At 36.2% G+C, this 20,799-nt stretch overlaps 1 protein-coding gene across 2 annotated transcripts in view; it reads left to right on the forward strand.

Moving 5' to 3' along the window:
• l3mbtl3 (L3MBTL histone methyl-lysine binding protein 3) overlaps nt 1-14,717 on the forward strand; it is a 64,509-nt gene extending 49,792 nt beyond the window's left edge. For both annotated transcript variants that reach the window (XM_088909580.1, XM_088909581.1), the window contains exons 20-22: nt 3,366-3,529; nt 5,312-5,374; nt 13,444-14,717. In XM_088909580.1, coding sequence (XP_088765706.1) covers nt 3,366-3,529; nt 5,312-5,374; nt 13,444-13,584 — 368 coding nt within the window. In that variant the 3' untranslated portion in view covers nt 13,585-14,717. The remainder of the gene's footprint in view (nt 1-3,365; nt 3,530-5,311; nt 5,375-13,443) is intronic.
• The last annotated feature ends 6,082 nt before the right edge of the window (nt 14,718-20,799 follow it).

Below are 20,799 nucleotides of genomic sequence, written 5' to 3' on the forward strand. Positions count from 1 at the left end.
TTGTTTACTAGAACCTGATGTCTTTTAAATAAAAAAAAAATGTCACTGACAGTCATCAAAATACCTGTTCTCCCACCTTTTTCTTTGTGGTACAGAAATAATTGGTTTATCCAGCACAGACAGTAAAAACATTTTAGCTTTGATTGTTTCTAATAGCACAGTAGGTTCCACACAGTGTTTCATCACCTGAGCTATATTATCACTTTTAAGTGACTAGAAAACACAGGGTTCAAATCTGTGTGTGCTATGTACAGTACTGTAACAGAATATCCACGTAGAGTGCTTGTGCTTGTTAGCCTTGGCCTATTCTTTATATGTTTTTTTTCCTGAAATGATTTAATTTGACTTGCAGTCCCCAGTATGGAGAATATTAATGCCTAAAATATTAAGGAACTGCATGGATTATTGCATGGGGGAGAGGACATGAGAGTGAACAAGCTTCTTCAAGTCTGATCGTGATTTAACATACTGAAAAAATAAACACTAATGTTGTTTAACACTATAACTTATACAAAACCTTGAAAACAGAGGTGTCTACAGGATTTTAAGACAGGTGGACTCATAGTGATCTGAAGAAGCTCATTATTGGCTAATTTGGATCAGTTAAACATTTTCTCCCAACTCTTCAGCTGCTTGTGCTTGAAAGAGACCCAGGAAACATAAAGACAGCCCAGCCCTCCAGAATCGGGATTGGAGATCTTGGAATAAGTGCTTGTCTGAGTGTTGTCTCTGTATACAGTAGCTTTTTTCTGCTTGCTTTGACAAATTCTACAGTATTGCTGATAGAATAGAGATGACTGTTTTTATTTGAAGGTCTGATAAAATGAAGACAAGGAGAAAAGATTTTTAGAAGGTGTTCACGCTCCACGTTGTTTTACAATATTGCTATGAAGTTGAGCTGATCTATGTCAGGCTTTCTGCATTCAATGAATAAATGTGTCTGTCTTTTTAAAGAAAAGATAGTATGCTAATAATCTTCGCAGTGAATTTATTTTCTCTCTGTAGTAGATGTTTGTCCTGAAGGTGTTGACAAAAGGGAATTCGTTTACAATTATAAAAATGCAGTCTGTTTACAGAAATATATAAAAATAGGTCACTCCTGTGGGAGTTAGTTCAACAGAAAAACAACTACAACCGATCTGTATTCTTCCACTCTAATTTGTGATATTATATATCTTATAGAAGCATATTAAATTATTTCAAAACATTTATTATAAGGACAACATTTTAGAGTTATTAAGTGCAGTTCATTTTTTCAGTCTGAAAGCTGGATGCAGTATTTTGCTGCAGGCAACATCACCACCTTGTTCCGTCAACCCTGACATTTCTCGTCTGATTGCAGGTTCTCAGATATAGCTGGCACATCCTTCCACCAGATGTCAAATGTTATCTGCCCGTATCATATTTCCAAACTATTTTCCCTACTGTATATACCCTTAAGTATTCACCCTGAGATGCTAGTGCTGAGTAGTCTAGGATTTAATGCAGACATCATCTGTGTTAAATGTGTGGTAAAGGTGTAGCATTAGACATCATTTGGGTTTTGTCGCAATTAAAACAGTGTACAGGTTAAAAACGTTCTGAATTTTACATTATGAAAGCAAGCATACCAGTGAGGCTATGAAAAGACCACCACACATACTCAGAAATGGACAAATCTGAAGTGTTTCATACACACTACCTCCAGTTCCGTATGAATGCATCCGGTGAACCTGATTGAAATAGTTTGCCCCAATTAGATGGAAAGTAAAAAATGATATGGGATTTGGATACTCAAGTTAAACTTGCATGTTTTCCCCCATAGTCTTGTGGGAATCCACTAGGTACTCCTGTTTCCTTCCACAGTCCACAGACATCAGGTCTAGGTTAATTGTCATCTCAAAGTTGTCACCTTACAGTACTGTATTGGTGTATATGTGAGTGCATAGGTTTGTATGTTTGACTTGCGATGGCATCCTGTCCATGGTGTATCCTGCCTTACACTCTGCCAGTTCAGGCTCCTTCTCATCTCAATCTTCTGTTGGACTAAGCAGTTATTGAAAATTGGGGGGATGAAGGTTTTGTGGTCACTGTTTGGTTTAATCCTGTCTCTTCTATCTTTGCTTCCTCTTGAAGCATTCTGTTGGCTCTATATAGACTTAATGATTTCATTTATACTAGTGTTTCCCATTGACACTATAGATTATAGATTACAGTAATTGCAAAAGATAGTTCCCTTTGCTCTTTCTCCACTTTTTAAGTCGAGTTCCACTTCCAATTTCAATACAACAAACCTGTATCTTCTTACTTTTATTACAATAAACCCAATTCCACAATGTATAACTTGCAAAGTACATATTTGCTCCACAGTCACTGGTTTCTGTGTCAAAGTGACCACTACTGCTGTGTCTGCAATTTCCCTCTAATTTAACGTCCGTCTCCTCCACAAGCTAGTCCTCTTACCCCCTTTCATTTCTAAAGTTATATTCATGCTTATTCACTTGAGGTTCACCATGCAGTAAACAAACACAGAAGCACAAAGTTTACCATCATAATCATAATGTAGTGTAGACAGTCTTCAGTCCCATGACCTGATCAGTGGACATTAACTGTTATTCATTCTGTGTATTCATATGAAGCCATTACATTTTCCAATGTAAGGAATCCAGTCATTACACTGGTGATCTACAGTGACCTTCCATCTACTTTAGAAGGCAATGGCCTTGGAATTGCAGTATATGGGGCCTCAGATGACTTTAAATTAGGAGCAAGTAATAGGTTTATTCCATGCTGAAAAGAGAAGAAAGAAGCTCTTTTCAGCATGGAATTAACCTTTACTTCTTCCTTTGCAGCCTATGCATGCTGACGCAACTCCCCACCTAAACTACTTCAAAGTACATATTAGTGTCATATGTAATTCTCGTACAATGACCAAAGAATGATTTTTTATTTCAAAGGTATGACACTCACAGTTTTAAATCTCTCCTGCCTTCAGGGTAGAAGGGAGGTATGCAAGTACTTAAATAGGTCGTTCAAATAAATTGTACTGTAGCATCCATAATTTCTCAATCCTGGGCTTCAACACACTGTGTCTTCTTTTCATTTCAACTGCGGTCTTAATTGATTTGGTTGTTTAAGCCCTTTGATTGGAGCTATTATCTTGATTGAATCTTTTTTCTTCTTAGGGAAGCAAAAACAGTTGACAGCTAAAAGTATTGCCACATACAGAGTTTTCAGATCTTGTATCTGTTTGCACACCGATCTTGTCATTGCAGATAATTTTAACTTTTGAGTTGTTTTTACCAGAGCTAAGAGGCAACCGGGTGTCTTGTGAGATATTGTTTTGTATTGGAACGATAAATGGTCTGTACGTTTGGTTTTTCCAGAAAGTGAAGAGCTCACCCTGCAGCAGGCTCTACATCAGTCTGTGTTCATGCCCTCCACATCGCCCATCCCCAGCCTGCCCCTGTGCTGGGAACAGCACAGCAAGCTGCTGCCCAGTGTGGCAGGAATAACCGCCAGTAAAGTGGCTGGGTGGACTGTTGAAGAGGTACTTTATTTCGCGTTCCTACGTTCATTTTGACAAGGTGGTCTTTTTCAGATATATTGTTATGAAAACAAACTCTTAACGTTTACCATTACGTTCTTTATTTGAATTGAACACGTAATTTTTTCAGATTTATTTACAACATTTACGTCGTTATCTGTATGTACATATTACTATCATATATTTAAATGCAATGTCTGAAATACCGTTTTTATGAAAACAGTTTGAGTTGAAGTTGTATGTTTGTAGTACCAACATGTCAGTAATTTATCATTAATCAGACATTAAAACTGAATATTTTCATCATTTTATCACTTCTGGGCTATACTGTAGGATTCTGTCAGTGCAGGTGATTTTTATTCACATTAGATTTTCATTCACAAGAAACATATTTTGTACTTTGTACGTTGAATTATGAAACACATTTCAATGTTTGTTTTCTTGTGTTCACAGTTTTCATTTTCTGGCATACGGTGGTCATTCTGTGCCAACTCAGCAAAAGTTCTGAAAAATCTGCACCTCAGGATTTTAAATTTGCTTGTATTTTGTGAAGTGGAAGACAGAGTGGTGGCCCAGTAGCACAGTGTTTAGCAGCACTGGGGCCCCGGGTTCAATTCCAGACCTGGGGAGTTGTCTGTGTGGAGTCTGTATGCTCTCTCATGTTCATGTTCCTCTGGGTGCTCTGGATTCCTCCCTCAGTGCAAGGGCCTTGGGTCACTTTTGAAACAAGGCAAATATTTAAACCCAGTGTTAAAGGTTAAAGATTTGATAGTGTGAGGAGTATGTGCAGGAATATAGTCATACTAGAAATGAGTGTGATTTTGTAGTCATTTTGTAGATAAAAAAATGATATTTAGAATGTCAGTCTATAGGCCTGCATTCTTCAGTATAGATAGCCAGGTAAATGTTCTGTGAAATTCATCCAAAATGTTTACCACCACTTCAGTATTTCTGTATAGTTGGGAAAAAATTGAAATAACAAGCCTTAAAGGATTCACAGCTCTTGTAATATTAATAAAAGGACAATACATGAGATGTTTGAGTAGCAAGAATACGAAAATGAAATGTGAGAAATTCAGATCCACAATAGAATTTTATTAACACATTTTAATAAATTAGCCCTACTTATTTTATGGACAACTCTTTACATATATAACATTTCTTACAGTAAAGAACATTTTCAAACATAAATATTTAAAGATACTTAAATATTAAGATAAAGATAAAGATGTCTTTGCAAACAGAAGGTGTGAGGGACTTCCTGTGGAGGTTTATTCATCTTCAGAAGTGCATACTATAATAGGAGACACATAGTCCTCGGAACTGTGTGCACTGTGTAGATGTACAGTATTATTTAAATCATATTTCTTACAATAATCTGTTTTAATTTACTAGGCAATGACAAACATAGGAAATTCCGTGTCAGTCATCACTGTGGATTCATTTTCAATTTCCTTGCTGAAAAAAATCATCCACAGTATTTTTTTTAACTTAAATAGTATTTGAATACATATCTAAATGTTCAGATTCAAAAAGAGATGTATGCAAAGTACAGTAGCACGCACAGCCAGTTGTATATTGCACAGATCTTTATTATTGAGCTTAAACCTTTGACCTAGTTTTTTCATTATTTTCCCATCTTCTACTGTACAAAATATAAACAAAATCTAGTGGTGGAGAGCTCTGCTTGAATTAACATGGAATGACCCACTGGCAAATAATACTGCATCAGTTAGCATGCATTTTCTAATCATGCAAACTGTATATGTAATTATTTTTAATTAGGTCACAGAATTCATTCAGGGACTACCTGGCTGTAAAGAGCAAGTGAAAACATTCAGAGAAGAGGTAAGTTCCTTATTTCTATATTGGAATGGAAAATCATTGGGTGAGCTGTTGGTTATAAATGTGCTAAGTGACATTTATAATCTCTGGAGGCTGATAGTTTTTTTTGATTGTTTTTGGATTTTTTGTAATATGCACAAAACAGGGCCTGTGAGGAATATCATGGAGAGGAGTGTCTGAAATGAAAGTGTGGAGTTGAGAACACATGTTGCGCTGTTGTTTAGTTGGAAAGTGTACAGTACGGTTTCTCTGTGAAGTCTAAATGAAGGCCTAAGTGGAAATAGACATTGTTAGTGTATACTATACTGAGTGTAGTTTTATTATTCGGTGGTCTCCCATCTCCCATCTTTACTTTTTCTGCAGAATTATTATAAATGTATTTTGAAAAGGAGAATCAGAAAACCAGAAAATCAAAAGTGACTCGTTCAGCAAGAGAGCACAACAGTAATGCAGCTCTGTGTGGTGACTTACCTTTTAGTTTTCCTTACCACACCGAAAGTTATGCATCTGCCATGATGGATAGTACTGACTGCTGTCTTCACTCTGACCTGAATCAGTGCCCACCTCCTATTTCTGACTTAATAGAAAGTTTTTGCCTCTTACGCACGATGCAGCAGAATCTTCTAATTTTATTTTTCCTTGAGTTGCTCTCTGCCCGTGCAGAAAAATTCAGACACTGTTTATTTATGAATGTACACTGTAATTAGTACAGTTTACCTTCTTAGAAAATATCAATTTTCTCATAACAGAAAATATCTCATTATAAAATTTAACACTGATACATTGTATCAGATAGATAGAAAATCTGCATAGCACAGCAGAGAGTTGAATCTCAGGAAAGCATTGCTTCTTGTTTCTCTACACAATAGAATGAATTGTCATTCCGTCATTCCTTTGTGAAGTGGCTAGTCACTGCGCTCTTGAAAAAAAAAGAAAATTAAATTAATTAAGGTGCTTGGCTGCCAAATGCAGTTGAATGCTACCAGACAAGAGAATTGGCAGCTGATATAATGAAAGCCCAAATCCCCTTTTCTCCAAAGAGAGGTTTCCATAGAGTGGCAGTGATGAAGGAGATGGTGCTGTATTCTCCCAAGTTTTACTGCCAGAACACATAATTACTGTATGTCAGTCTGAAAATGAGTATAGTATTTGCTACTTTAGCCATCAGAATTAATTGTCCATGAAATCTGGTGGATTCAAATACTTTCTTTAACCCTAATTAAATGTAGACCTCTGTGTCACTACTGGTTAATAATTTACAAATTAATGAAGAATGATCTAATTATTTAAATCGTAGTGTTATTCAGCGTGAAAGTGCACAGTTTAAGTTCTTCCTTCTCATTCAAAGAAGAACTTTGAATTATCTCGCCTAGTTGGAATCAGAGTCACGTTTCTTGTTACTGTCTGCGGTAAACATGATCTCCAAAGACTTGTTCAATTTATTCTTGCTGAAGTAATTGCTCAAGGAGGAGCTGGAGCATACTGTATTTCTGGAGATCACTGGAGATGCTAGTGTAACAGGGAGAAAGCCTGTTACAGAAGGTCACACCATCCTCCTGATACCCAAACAGGGTAGAACACCTCCCCTCATGGATGTTTATGTGATTATCTACAGGAGAGACTGAGGTTTTTTGTGTTTTTTACGGCTTTAACTTTATTTTAAAAATGAAAAATAACCAAAACCTAATTCTAAAATGGTAATGGTAGTCACTTTATAAATGACAACAGTAAAGTTATTTCATTACATTACCAGTGGATAACAGTAATGCCATGAAAAAACGCTCAGTGACTCAAGCGGTTATGTACAACACACGGATAAAAAAAACAGTCAATGAAGAATTCAAGTATTGTAACTGAAAGCCCTTACCTTCAACGAACTAGAAGAGAAACCAGAAAATGAAGGACACTGTTCACTGCTTTGGCAAAATAAGTGAATACTACAAACCCTGTCCGATCATTTGTGCAATTTTCCATGAGCTTCTACCGAGAACTCGAGAGGACAAGAATAGTGATTTCTTTGAAGGATAATCATCCACATATCACTAGGGGTCTCTTTCCTGAGGATAATGGTGCAGGAAAGAAGTGGGAAACATTGGGTAAAGAAGGAATGAAAATGTTGTCATGCACCCCTTTCAAAATGATCAGTGAAAGAAGAATTGATAGCAAGAACACTTAATAATCAAAAATGCTGGTTTGAATAATGTAACTAAAAGCATTTGTGTTTTTATCCTTTCATATTGGAATGTGAGGTGTTCATTTAAAAAAACATCAAAGCCATGACACAATGCCTCTTATTCTGTAATCCGAAAACTGAGGGTGTTCAAAAGGTAATTTTTTCTATCATATCTTTTTTTTTTAATTTTTGTTCTACTGACCAATGGATTTTACATTTGAGTAAAATTCTCATTGATTCACTGAATATTAGGGGTATTAACATTAGTGCTAACAGAAATGTCACAATGGAGTGACATTAATCTAGTCATGGTTGAGTTCATGGTGCTTGGTTTTCAGTTCTGGTGTTTTAATAAAATTTCATAGGAGGTAAAGCCATTGGCCATTTCCACTTACCTATGTAGAAAAGTCCTGTTTCTAGCCTACTCTCTTGCACATTGTGTTTTTACATCTCTCCTTCCACTCTCTTCTTCTGACTTACAGGTGGTGTTTAATTTACACGGCAGACATGCTCCTGATAATGCCTCATACAACATACTGTACACTGAAAATAATTCCCAATAAAAACACCTGTAAACAGGTGATAAAGCATTTCTGGGTTCACTCCCAATCAGAGGGATAAAGTCACATAAAAACAGTTACACTCATAAATTAATGTAATATATTCATACAATTGTGTGTTTCCGTTTCACAATTTGATGTAAAAATTGAAGGAAAAAGTGGAGGGAGTTTAACTATATTTAGGGTTTTTAACAGTTTAGAAAGTGTAGATATTTTATTTAAGTTTATTTAATGTTAAAACTTGTCACCTATGTTTTATGATTAAGTTAGTCTTTCTAAGATTTTTCACTCTGTAGATTTACTTTAATGCTTAATTAATTTTATTTTAGATTTTATACATTATAATCTGTGACAGGGTGGCTAAAAAGAGCGCTGCAGTTCTCCTTAAAAGTCACCAGATGTCCTGCTTAAAAGTTAGCAAGAGGATTGTTCTCCAGGAATCTCCATGTGAGGAAATGGGGAAAAGAGATAACCCGTGTGGGAATTATACTAAAACACAAGTGTCTGGATCTAGTGCACCAATATAAAAGTGTTCCTATTCTATTGCATTACATTCATTCTAAATGAACATTTGCATTCAGACTCAGAAGTAAGGAACAGTTGGTTAATTATTTAAGTCATTGAAGTCAGCCCCACAAATGAGATTCCTTCTTCTCTAAGAATTATACAGGACGACATCCAACGCCCTTTCAGACTGGGAAGGCTTAATCCTCTAAATGGAAGCCAGCCTTGAAATCACCTTTGTGAATAAGATCTACTCCACAAGTCCCAATGGGTAATTTTACTAAACATTTAGAGACAGGTTTTACTCTCATAAGAGCAACCCTGTCACAAAGCATGTGTTACAGCCTTTAGTCAAAGACGTTGCATTGACTAATTTAGCAAGTGTGAAACCATGGGAGAACTGGAAGAACTCTGAGACTGAGATTGCCCATCTGCCTGTGTGTCACTCAAGAGATGCTCCTCATCCCCTAGCATAAACACAATTCAGTTCGGTTTATTTGTCATATGCACAAGTGCAATGAAATGCTTATATTATCTCAAACACTCCCATCGGTTTGCCTGTTGCTGACCATGACCAAGTTAAGCAATGGTATGTATACTGTATACAGTATAAAGCACATTAAACCAAAAACATATACTATTAGAAATCTGTACATTACTGTATTTGATGAGAAATTAAACTTTTTTAATCACAGATAGATTTACAGTATATCTTGTTTCTATGTATATTTTGTGATATACGAACAGGAATTCATATATATGTGCATTTTTATCCAGTCTTAAATGAATTGATTTGTGTTCAGTGGTTTTCAAAGACAAGCAAAATAAAATGTTTTACTTGGAAATTATGCAAATTTTAATGACCATATTGAAATTAGCAGGTGACGTTTTTAATGATAAAAGCATTGGTGATTTAGAAAGATTGGTGTATTTAAGTTGTAACCCAGTAAATTAACTTTTCAGTAAAGCAAAGAACAAAGAATGGGTTCTGAATAAATTATAATGTATAATAATAATGCATAAACTATTTAATTATAATAAACTATTATTCACTATTTAATAAAATAGCCAGCAGCCATGTCACCCTGCAACTCACAACTGGCAGCCCACTGAAGCTAAGCAGGTGTGAGCCTGGTCAGTACCTGGATGGGAGACCTCCTGGGAAAAACTAAGGTTGCTGCTGGAAGAGGTGTTAGTGAGGCCAGCAGGGGGTGCTCACCCTGCAATCCATGTGGGTCCTAGTGCCCCAGTATAGTGACGCTATACTGTAAACAAGCGCCGTCTTTCAGATGAGATGTAAAACTGAGGTCCTGACTCTCTGTGATCATTAAAAATCCCAGGGTGTTTCTTGAAAAGAGTAGGGGTATAACCCTGGTGTCCTGGCCAAATTTCATATGCCTCTCCTAATAATCCCCCTCTATGAGCCGGTTGGAGTATTCTCAGTCGCATTTAATGGCAACGTCAGCCCAAAGATTTGGTTCAAACCACCAAATGGAGACAGGTGGGCTGACAAGCGGACCCCGCTGATGCGGGATTAACGCTAGGATGAGAGATTCACTATTTAATAAATAAATTATTTTGACTAAGATAATTAGATAACATTAGAAATTACCCAAAGGTGCGTAAATATTTTCCCTTCCTCTAGCCATTTAGATCACATACAACAAGCAAAACACAATCTCGATATCTCTTCTCAAAATGAAATATGCAATTTGTAATAACCCAGAGTAAATCTCTGAATATGTAAGCTGATTGTACATAATATGGTATAAATCATTGTTTTCCTAAATTAAGCTATAATGTGTTATATATATCTAATGGTACAATTTTATTTCCAGTTTTGTTCTAATGGTACAATTTTATTTCCAGCTTTGGGAAAATCTCTAAACCTAATTAAAGATCCATTATTTGACATATTTAATGAAGGTTCAAGAAGATGGTAAATTAGAGCTCCAATTAAAACAAGGCCTTATAACTCTAATTCCTAAACCCAGTGCAGATGCACTCTCAATAGTTGGATACCTGTAGCTTTGTTAAATGTGGATTATAAAATATTCACTCTAGCATGTGTAATGTTGTTTAAAGTTAGCTTTGGAGCAGATAGGTTTTTATTACAATAAGAGTGTCTTCATCCTTTCTTTGCTTATTTGTTGCAAAGTTGTTATCTCTGTGCGTTTTAAACAATCCTAACATAAGACATATTTAAAGAAAGTTAAATTCCTGAACGATGGGATGATACTACTTTTTTAAAGGAATAAATAATCAACAGATCATAGAAGTGATATAAACAACTAATTTGGTATCCAAGTGATCAGCTTTAAAATTAAATATATTTAATCCTGAAAATATTTGCTTAGATCCTAAAAGATATGTTTGAGCTTACGGTATGGATCAAGGTTTCTTTCTATTTGCTTTGAAACAGAATCTTGTTTGAATGTCACTCACAGCCTGCAGGCAAATCATGAATCCCCTGCTCTTCAGGATTATTTCAGCGCTGCATTGCAACTTTAATTAGGACCAAAAAAGACAACATTTTTAAAGGCCTGTAACCAATTTAAACATATGTAAAACCCTAAAGAAAAAGAATCTGTCAGTTTTAAAAGGGAATAGTTCCTAACAATGGGGCTGGAACAACAGCAGCTGTCATTATTAACAGCTGGGATGCAATCTGCTATGGGTATCTCATACTAACATTAATTCATTAACTCATCTTTTCTTTGCATTCCACAGTGAGAAGGATTATTTTAAGTGTAGAGCAGTTTAAAAGATTTTTTATGAAGTGTAAAGCAGTTTGAAAGTGGTGAAATGGTTAAAATGGTTCTAATGAGGGTCATTGTGCCAGGTTTCTCTTAAAATCGTCTGTATTCTTGGACAGTATTGTAAAAAAAAAAATAACATCATAAATATGTTCCTTTTGTGGTGCTTTTCCTTGCAGTAGTAAGGACTTGGACTTGATTGTCATTTTATTTCCTACACATCGAGCCAGCATGTTGTTAAGTGCTCTCCTGTCTGTCCCTGATGGTTTTATCTCAGTTACTGTCCTTGTTATGTGAATAACCGCACAGATTGTGGTGTCATTTCTCTGTGGCATTTTAATAGTCACGCTTTATGAACAATGTATAACAGCTTTCTGAACATCTTGGTAGACATTCACAAAATACTATTGCTGTATGTTCCCAATAAGCCCTATTTCTGATTTTTTCAGTGCATTTCTTTTCTACAGGCAGTGCAGTGTAGTAGGATGGAGTTTGAATAAATACCTTGCACAGCATACAGCACGCTGGCTATAAAAAAAAAATCCAATACAAAATTATGCTGAAATAAAGTTCAGAATGGGTTATTCAACCTTCTTGGTGCATCATACTAAGCCAAGAAAGATACCTTGTGCTTGTAGAGTAAGAATTGGCACTTGTCCTGACCATTGCATGTCTGAAAATTCGTTCACATGACAACATGCCATGACAGTGCCTGCCAACTCCTATATTTATACATTGAAAGGTTTTCTGATAAATATCCTTGGAAAGCATTCCAATCACATTTAGCTTTTTCTTACTAATTCAGTCAAACCCTACTTAAGATGGAGTAAATAGTAATGGATTTGAACTTGTTTGCTTTATTTGTTTAACTAACCTGACTGTCAGAGCTCCCAAAATAAGTTATTGGGACCCCATAATGCTGATGGAAAGTATGTTTCAAAGTAATGATGAAACAGAATAAGAAGGAAGATGTAGTAGGTCAAATGATGAAAAGAGGATATACTGTAAATGATCCAGTGGAAGCCTTTGCAACATTTCCAAGCCAAAGTGTGAGAGTGGACAGTTTGTGTCCATTGCTCTCCAGAATAGGGGGCAAGGCTGACAAAGGGGCTGCTGAAACAGGGAGGAATTAGTGTATCTGGATGTTGACTTCCACAGTTTAGAAAGAATGTGAGAAATTCAAAAGGGGAAATGGAGACATTTTGTGAAGACAGGATGCTGCATTTCTTCCATAGACATGTATCGAGGACACTGGGCAGGTGGGCTGAGGCCGTGGGTGGAGCGGTATGATAGGGGCCAACACAGTCCCATGTAGGATGCTGGCAGAGAGGGGAACCCATAGGCTTTGTGGTCTGAGCTGCAGCCTGTACACCTGGAGGATTGGGGACCACGGTGTGGGTGCAATGCAGACAAGGGCCATGACCGAAAAGATTGGACACAATGTGGTCTGCATTTCAGACAGAGCAGAACGGGCTGCTGGGTGACAACAAAAAAGAGGTGGACAAGGGAAGGGAAAGAGACAAAAATATAGGAGACATTTCTAGGGCCTAATGCACAGTGGATTGCTTTATACTGCGTGAGATCTACTGTACTACATGTCATTGTAATCATATTGAAATCTTCTGATGAGTTTCACTCTGCTGATGTGACAGTTAGCAGTGTTGTGGAAATTTAAATGTGATAATGATATAGTGCAACTTGTTGAAGAGATGTAAAATGAATAGAGAACAATAACTTGTGCTGTAGTCTTGTAATTTTTTATCCATTAAGAGGCAGAACTAAACGACTGTAGGAATTAAGGGCATGTGTTTTACTAAAATTAATACATTAAAAATAACACTACAAATCTGCTAAAGAAAAAGTCTTTATGTGCATTTCAGGGCAGCTCTTGAAAGGAAATGATTATATTGTACATCCCAGTCATTGTGGATATGTAGGAGCTATTTTTAGATTCTGCAGAAATTGTAACATGAATATGGTATAATTATCCATGTGCTGAACAAGTTGAATGTCTCAGTACACACTGATCCAACTGGGCTTGTTTGTTTTATCTTAACTGCCTTCTCATCTTTCCCTCAGCAAATTGATGGTGAGGCCTTTCTACTGCTCACACAGGTGGACCTGGTGAAGATACTGAGCATTAAACTCGGACCTGCCTTGAAAATCTACAACTCTATTCTGATGTTCAAAACTGCAGAGAATTCCTACAATGAGCTTTAACTGCAGAAACCCTTTTTGCACTTCTGCGTCTCCTATGAGGGTTCTGATTGAGCTGAAGCACAAAGACTCTTCTCTGATGAAAATGAATTCCATGCAAACTGAATGCACATAAACTCAAGGGAATTGCACAGAAGCTTTTATAAAAGCCTCCAAGCTCTTCTGTCTGCCATATTTGTACACTAAGGATCATCATCTGACTTTGTCTTCCCTTTCAAATGTAGTTTTTTCGGATTCTGATGTTAATTCCACAAAATCACATATGAATGTTTTTTCAGCTGAAGGATGACTGTGTCCTTTGTTTATAGAAAATAAGAAAATGACAAGATTAGATTCTGGTCCTGATAAACCTGACCAGCAAGCTCCTCAGACATACAGTATTTGGTGTACCTTTTATAGTAAATATCATACACCATTATCCAATTTTAGATGAAAATGCTGCCGTGATTTTACTACAGATGTTTCAGCGTCATGATGTATATTTTTAGGCTACAGTTTTCTTGTTTCGTTAAATGGTTTTAAGACACACTGGCTTTTGAAAAGTACCCCCTGGTGGCACCCTTGGATGCTTAGAAGAGATTTTCACAAAGTCTGAATGTATTTTCTTAGCATAAAGGCAGAAAATGTTTTAATGAAATTCATGGAAATGGTCTGATGCATTTTAATGATCGTCACCTCTTTTGTCACATTTTAGATATGATTTTCTCTGAGCTTTTTGAGTTTTCGATAGCTGGGTGAAAATTTCACAAAACATGGATAAATATTAAAATGCATAAAACAATATGTCACTGGGTGGATTGGGCAGTTTTCACAATTAGAAATATTGTGATGAAATATTATATGTGCACTATTGGCTTTTCATACTATGTGAATTGACATTGCTCTGTCAATGTACAGTATAATACAGATGGAGCCCATGTATAATAAGTATGACAGTCATCTTCAGAGGTATTGATAGACTGTATTCAATTGTAAGAAAAGCAATGTATTAGTAAGGTCTGCAGTGAACAAAAGCAGTGTATTCAGAATCTATCTTTTGTACTCTTTTACCGTTATTTATTTATTTAATGATACCACTGTTGTGCTAATCAGAAATGGGGATGAGCTGCATATAAAATGTGAATAGAAACATGGAAGAGCCTTTTGTCATTATTGTAAAGGAAACACTCTCAACATGTCATTTATGGACAAAAAATCAAAAAATATATACAGGTATATAGTGTTTTATTTTTTTTTATTCATTATGTACTTAAATATAGGCTTCGGCTCCCCCACGACCCTGAATTGGAAGAAAGGTTATAAAATGGATGGATTTTAATGACTTGTTTTGTCGCCCATTGACTCTTACAGTATTCTTAAAATTTGAAATGTGCCATTGTTTACTTGGTGTTTTTTAAAATTTTCCCAATTCTTTGTATATTTAAGTTTGATTATTGTTTTTTTAATGAATGTATAAGTATTTACATTATATAAGACTTGGTGGATTATTAATTGGTTGATATAGTAAAACACTCAGTTAATTATCATATTTGTTGACATTCTGATTTATTCTAGAATACAAACTTAAAGTGTAAATTTCAGTTGTGTTAATACAGAAAACCTATTCATTTAAGTATAGCCTCTGGGGTTATTATCATATAATCTGCCTTTTGACATATTAACATTTATTTTTTAATATTCATTTTAATGTAAAATTGCGTCATCTGTTTAAACATTAGTGTGAGGTTTTAAGTGTAATGAGAAACTTTAAAATATAACCCCCTTGTTTAAGTTTAAAATTGAGATATAATGTTATACTTATTCTACAGTACACATTTAGGCTCACTGGAACAGTTAACTACTACAGGTAGCTACCAAATGAGCTACAGCAGATTGTAAACTTTCTTATGTTCTATAACCAGAAGCATGTTAATGACAATACAATGTAAATACTCTGGCATAGACAGTGCACAAGGACAGTGGTCTTCTTCCTCCATTTAAGCTGTATAGCAACTACTGTATCAGTGGTATTATTGGGCCATCGTTAATATTGACTTGCTTGTCTGGTCAACATTTCTCAAGAGTGCTCTTCATAGTAAAATACAGCAGTTCAGCTGTTCAGTTCATCTATGATGATAATCCGTCTTATGGGTCCTTGCCTGATGGCTGCTAACATTATTAGGGTGACACATTAAGGTGACACATTCAGTGACTCATCAAAAGCTTCAGCTAAAGCTATAACCTCCAGAGGAGCTCAATCCTGAACATTACTGAGAAAGGTAATCCAAAGTGCTTCTACAAGCTCAGATAAATAAGGACACAAATGGTATTACTTAACATACATTCGGGAGGAAGTCAATTTTAATGTCACACTTCTGCTCCCTTGTGTATGTATATTCCTTTCACTCCCTTTATGCCCTCCCTTGGTTGGCGTCCTTTTGGTGTGGTATCTGCCCTCGGCTCATCAGAAATCTGATATTTCTTCTTCTTTTGGAGGTTTCACTTGGAATACATCCTCATCCATTTCCATCTAGCAGATTTCAGCAAGTGTTAGCTCTATTTTTACTTTCGTGGCAAGCTACTCTTCCAGGTCACCACAGTTCCGGTCCTTGCCTAGTCACTGCTAATAGTATTGTTAGCTGCTACAGCTAACACCTGTTCGCTGACTCCCATTTCTTTCACCCTCATCTACTTGTCATTCACTTAATTCACCATCAGTCTTTCTCTGAAAAACTGCATTTCTAAATCTACTCATTTTAACAACCTCAAGCCTGCATCTTGTACACGTATCGTTTATACCTTGCTGCACACACAGTACACTCGGTTCCTGTGAAACTTCCTCCATTTTCTAAATCTGCCTCTGTGGTTTGACCTTTCCAGGAGTTTTGATATTGCTGATCTTTATCTGGCCAGTCTTTGACCAGTGCTGTAATTTCCTCCTCCAGGCAAGTCAATACTAAAGTATTAAGTACACTATCCCTTAATATTCATCAGCTCATTTTGTCAATACTTATTATTTAACCAAACTGTTACAGTTGGTTTTATTTGACAGAGGTTTGAGAGGGAGGTCAAATTCTAACATCACACTTCAGCTCCCCTATGAATAAATGTTTTCTGGCTGCACATGGTGCTGCACACATCTTTTATAGCTTCCCTCCTTAAACCCCATCTTCACTCTTGCAGCGGTTTCCTCCTGGCTCCATCCCTCTTGAGGGGGAATGTGACATTTCTGATCCTACTTCTGAAGTTTAAATTGGAAGCAAGTGCCTTCTGGGCTAAAAGTAGGTAACACAAAGTTGAAAGTGTCAAAGAAACTGGCCGAATATGTTGTAGAAGCCTGTTCTTGGAGACACTCAATACAAGTTTGGATTTATAAACTACCCGCAGTACAACAACCCAGGGCCTCCTGAGTGACTTAATGTGTAAAGTTACTTGACCGAGTGCAGGTGTAGCTCACAGGTTAGAGACTCTGTCATATTGTTCTCTGACTGTAGCTGGGATTCCCCAAGTAGAGGCACACAACTGACTGCAACACTGCTACCAAGTGTTGGTTAGAATAAGTCAGCCTGGCCAGTCTTAGTGACACAGGAAACCCCTTTCCTGGATGCTTGTAAGCATGTGATACTGTCAGTGAAGGATGTACCTCACCTCAAATTAGCCGTAGGACTTTGGATACTGTAATATAAATAATTAGCTTGACTTTGGATGTGTATTCTTTTTTATTCCTAAATTAAGAAAACACAGATAGGCTTAGTGACCTATTTTCATCTATAGCATGCATTACATTGCAGGGTAGAAACTGAAAATATCTAAAATTATACCACTTTTGTTGCAAGAAAAAAATGTCACCTTTATCAATCATTGAAACACTCAGGAGACCATATATGGATTCTTATAAATCTGAAATTGAAAGAACATCTCCAGTTATAGCCTCAAGATCCTTGCAAAGGGTAGTACATACCGGAGGGGTGTCCTGTAAGGATATATCAGGATAATGTATTGAAAAATGTGTTTTTCTTTTTCAGTTATTAAATGAATGTTACTTATATTTAGGACTTGCTGCTAGAATAGCTGACACAAGTGTGAGACTAATGCAGCCTGCACCAGGCAGAGAATGGGGCAATCTGGCATAGTTTGTCCATGGACTCCGCTCCTGGTCATCACTGTCTCCATTTATCCTGACTAGAGCAGGATGTGCAGCTGATCCAGCTCCTGTGATTGCTGCTATCTTGTCGACCAGCATCACCATCTTGGGTAGGGGAAACTTAAAAAAAGCAAGGTAGGGACCACAAGAAAAACCACACCTAGTGAGGCATATTTCTACATGGCCTCACAATATAAGTTATTTTTTAAAAATCAAAAACTCGAATGGACTGTATTAACATGCCCTGTTTTCTTTCAAAAAAGAGCTGGATGAGATTTTTGGATGAATTAACTATGACAAAACAGGCTGAATGGGTCAAATGGCTTTCTCTCATTTTTATTTTATCTTCTTATGAAGCGATGTCTGCAGTTTCATAGCTAGAACACTCTCACAATCAGCACATCAGTTTTCTTTTTAAAATTAAGTTAAAATTCAGTTTAGGGAAGCCTTCCTGGTGGATGTGGGATTGTCTAGCTGAAATGCATTACTCTGGGCTTGTAAATCTGTTCTCAATTGACATAATCTGCTTAAATAAAAAATTAAATTAAATTTAAAAAGTAAAAATCATGTTTTACATCTCCGTCCAATAGTACAAAAGCCCAATTTGTGGGTAGCTCTTGTAGCATGTCCATATAGTTCTCTATTTGTTCATAGTTTTTATATTACATTTTACTGAGTGTTTGCAATTTCTCTCTTCTATTAGTGTTTGGTAATTAAATTCTCTGTTTCTGATGTGTTTTGCATTGCATGAGTCCAGCATTCATGGAATGGATTATGATTATATTTAGATTTACACACATTTTAAGAACACTCAAACTGGTTTACTTCAAGAGAGTCATATGAGCTCACCTGCTGTTCACAGATATCAAAATAAATACTAATAAAGCCATTACTCATACTAGCACCCTGAATTAAATAAAGAGAGCTTTTGTAGTAGTTAACAGAAAGTTCTAGCCGTGACACACAGGGCCGTTTCTGTCAAGTGATAGTAATGTGTAACAGTATTAAAACTATGCTTGTCATTTTATGCACACAGAGGTTTGATCCATAGATTCTGGACAAATGAAGATCCACTCTTGCCTTCCAGCCACTTATCCCACAGCCCATGGTTTCAAGACACACTTGCATCATTTCCTTATTGTCATTATATCAGTAGTCTTAAATTCCTTATTAAGGAACACTAGAGTGGGAAATATTCTCCAGCTTCTTGAGGTCAATGACCATTTGCCTGCAGTCTTTAGAGAGCTCTCTGAACTTAACCATGATGATGCGCTGCTACTACTGATTATCTACAGTGTGTTACTGTACCTTCTGTTATTCTGCAGAGAAAATAGAAACTTTCAAACAATGTTTCCATTCAGCTCCCAACGAGCAGAATTTTATTATGGCTTTGATTTTGGTGAAAAGGAAAACTTGAAGGTGTAATTAATTGTGACCCTTGTATTCTATGGAATTCAATTAATTATATACACTGCATGGCAAATATGACTTTGCTGTCTACAATGCTAGTACGAAATCTATAATGTTTTGAATTTATTTGAAATACATTATCCAATTATTATTATAATAATATTTTTTCCTGTTTTATCAAGGGGATAACTAGAACTGGGGGATACTGTAGCATCTTGCAGCTCAGTCTAAATTATACTGTATCTATAATTTGTTACTGTTTAACATACTGTAAGCTTGTACGAGAGCAATTCAAAGCAAATTCTCTAAAACATTTTCGTGTTAAAGTAATGCAGTATTTTTACTCATCTGACAGGAAGCCATGTATTATAAGAAATTCACAACAAACCAGAGCCAAAACCAGGAACTTACAGTATGGTTCAAGGCAGCCATATGATTTGAATATCAGAACAAAGACTTCAAGTCCCAATGTGCTACACATGCGAATCACATGAATTTATATCCACAGATATGCCGAAACAATAGTCTACAGTGAACTGTAGTGTGGTCGGCATACTGAATAAATATACTGCATATACAGTAAATACAGTATGATACCATATGGTTTCAAGCCCCTACAGTACAGTAGGTGTGAAATATATTTTTCAAAAATCAAAATGTAAAGAAAATTGCTTTGTAATTACTTGTTGCTGAAATAAGCATTAACAAAATTTTAATGGAGATGTAAACCTGAAAAAAGCACATCACGTTCATAACAAGCTATAATAATAAACTATTATATATATCTGAGTAATTTGTTTTGTAAAACAGCCCTACTTTATTAATTAATATTAATTTAATATTTAACATACTGTAATATATAATGTAAAATTAGAAAAAGCCGAAACAGAATACAAATTAAATTCTATAATTGGAAAAAGATTGTCCCTATGGGGCTATGCGTTGACCAGGATTCAAAACCACACATTTTTACGTGACAGCCAAATACTTACAAACGCCAGATTAAGCATTCACTGTGCCACCTGGTGGTTTTACAATGTAGAACAGTCCTGCAACAGAATATTAAAAAAAAGAACAGTGCAATGTGGTATGTGTAACCCATTATGCTGCGTTATGTGCTGTGCATTGTGAATGGCTGGATCTGTACAACATCTTTTGAATTTTCATGTCCATAGTTTTTAGTTTGTGTCACAGTTGATATTTTCACATTTTTATATTTGCTTGCCTTTTGCACTTCAGGGCCACTGTATTTTTTTTGACACAACAACTATACCTGTATGTTGTATACTATTTACAGTGAATGATAAACATTGTTTTCATTCCTTGGTTTTGGGAGTGATTTTTAAGAACAATTTTCAACAAATTGAAACTTGTTGGTTTAAGTCAAAATAAAAATGCAAAAATATTTTATATGGAATCATTACATAACTGAATAATAGACATGTAAGTATACAGTGTAAACACACTGGGAATGTGCTTATACTGTATACGTATATGTTTCCCTGTGTGCTTGACATGTAAGCACACAGGGAAACACGTATTCGGACAATCCCCTCTGTACCACACACCGGTCACCTCACACAGGTGCAGCCATGACACCACGGTCAACAGCACTTTATTGTGGGGCATCAGACCATCTCCGAGCCTCATGCCCTGTCTGCCCCCCGTACTTCCCCGCCCTCCGC

The sequence above is a fragment of the Atractosteus spatula genome, chromosome 2 (genome assembly GCF_055471065.1).
Source record: "Atractosteus spatula isolate fAtrSpa1 chromosome 2, fAtrSpa1.hap1, whole genome shotgun sequence".
Classification (NCBI taxonomy): domain Eukaryota; kingdom Metazoa; phylum Chordata; class Actinopteri; order Semionotiformes; family Lepisosteidae; genus Atractosteus; species Atractosteus spatula.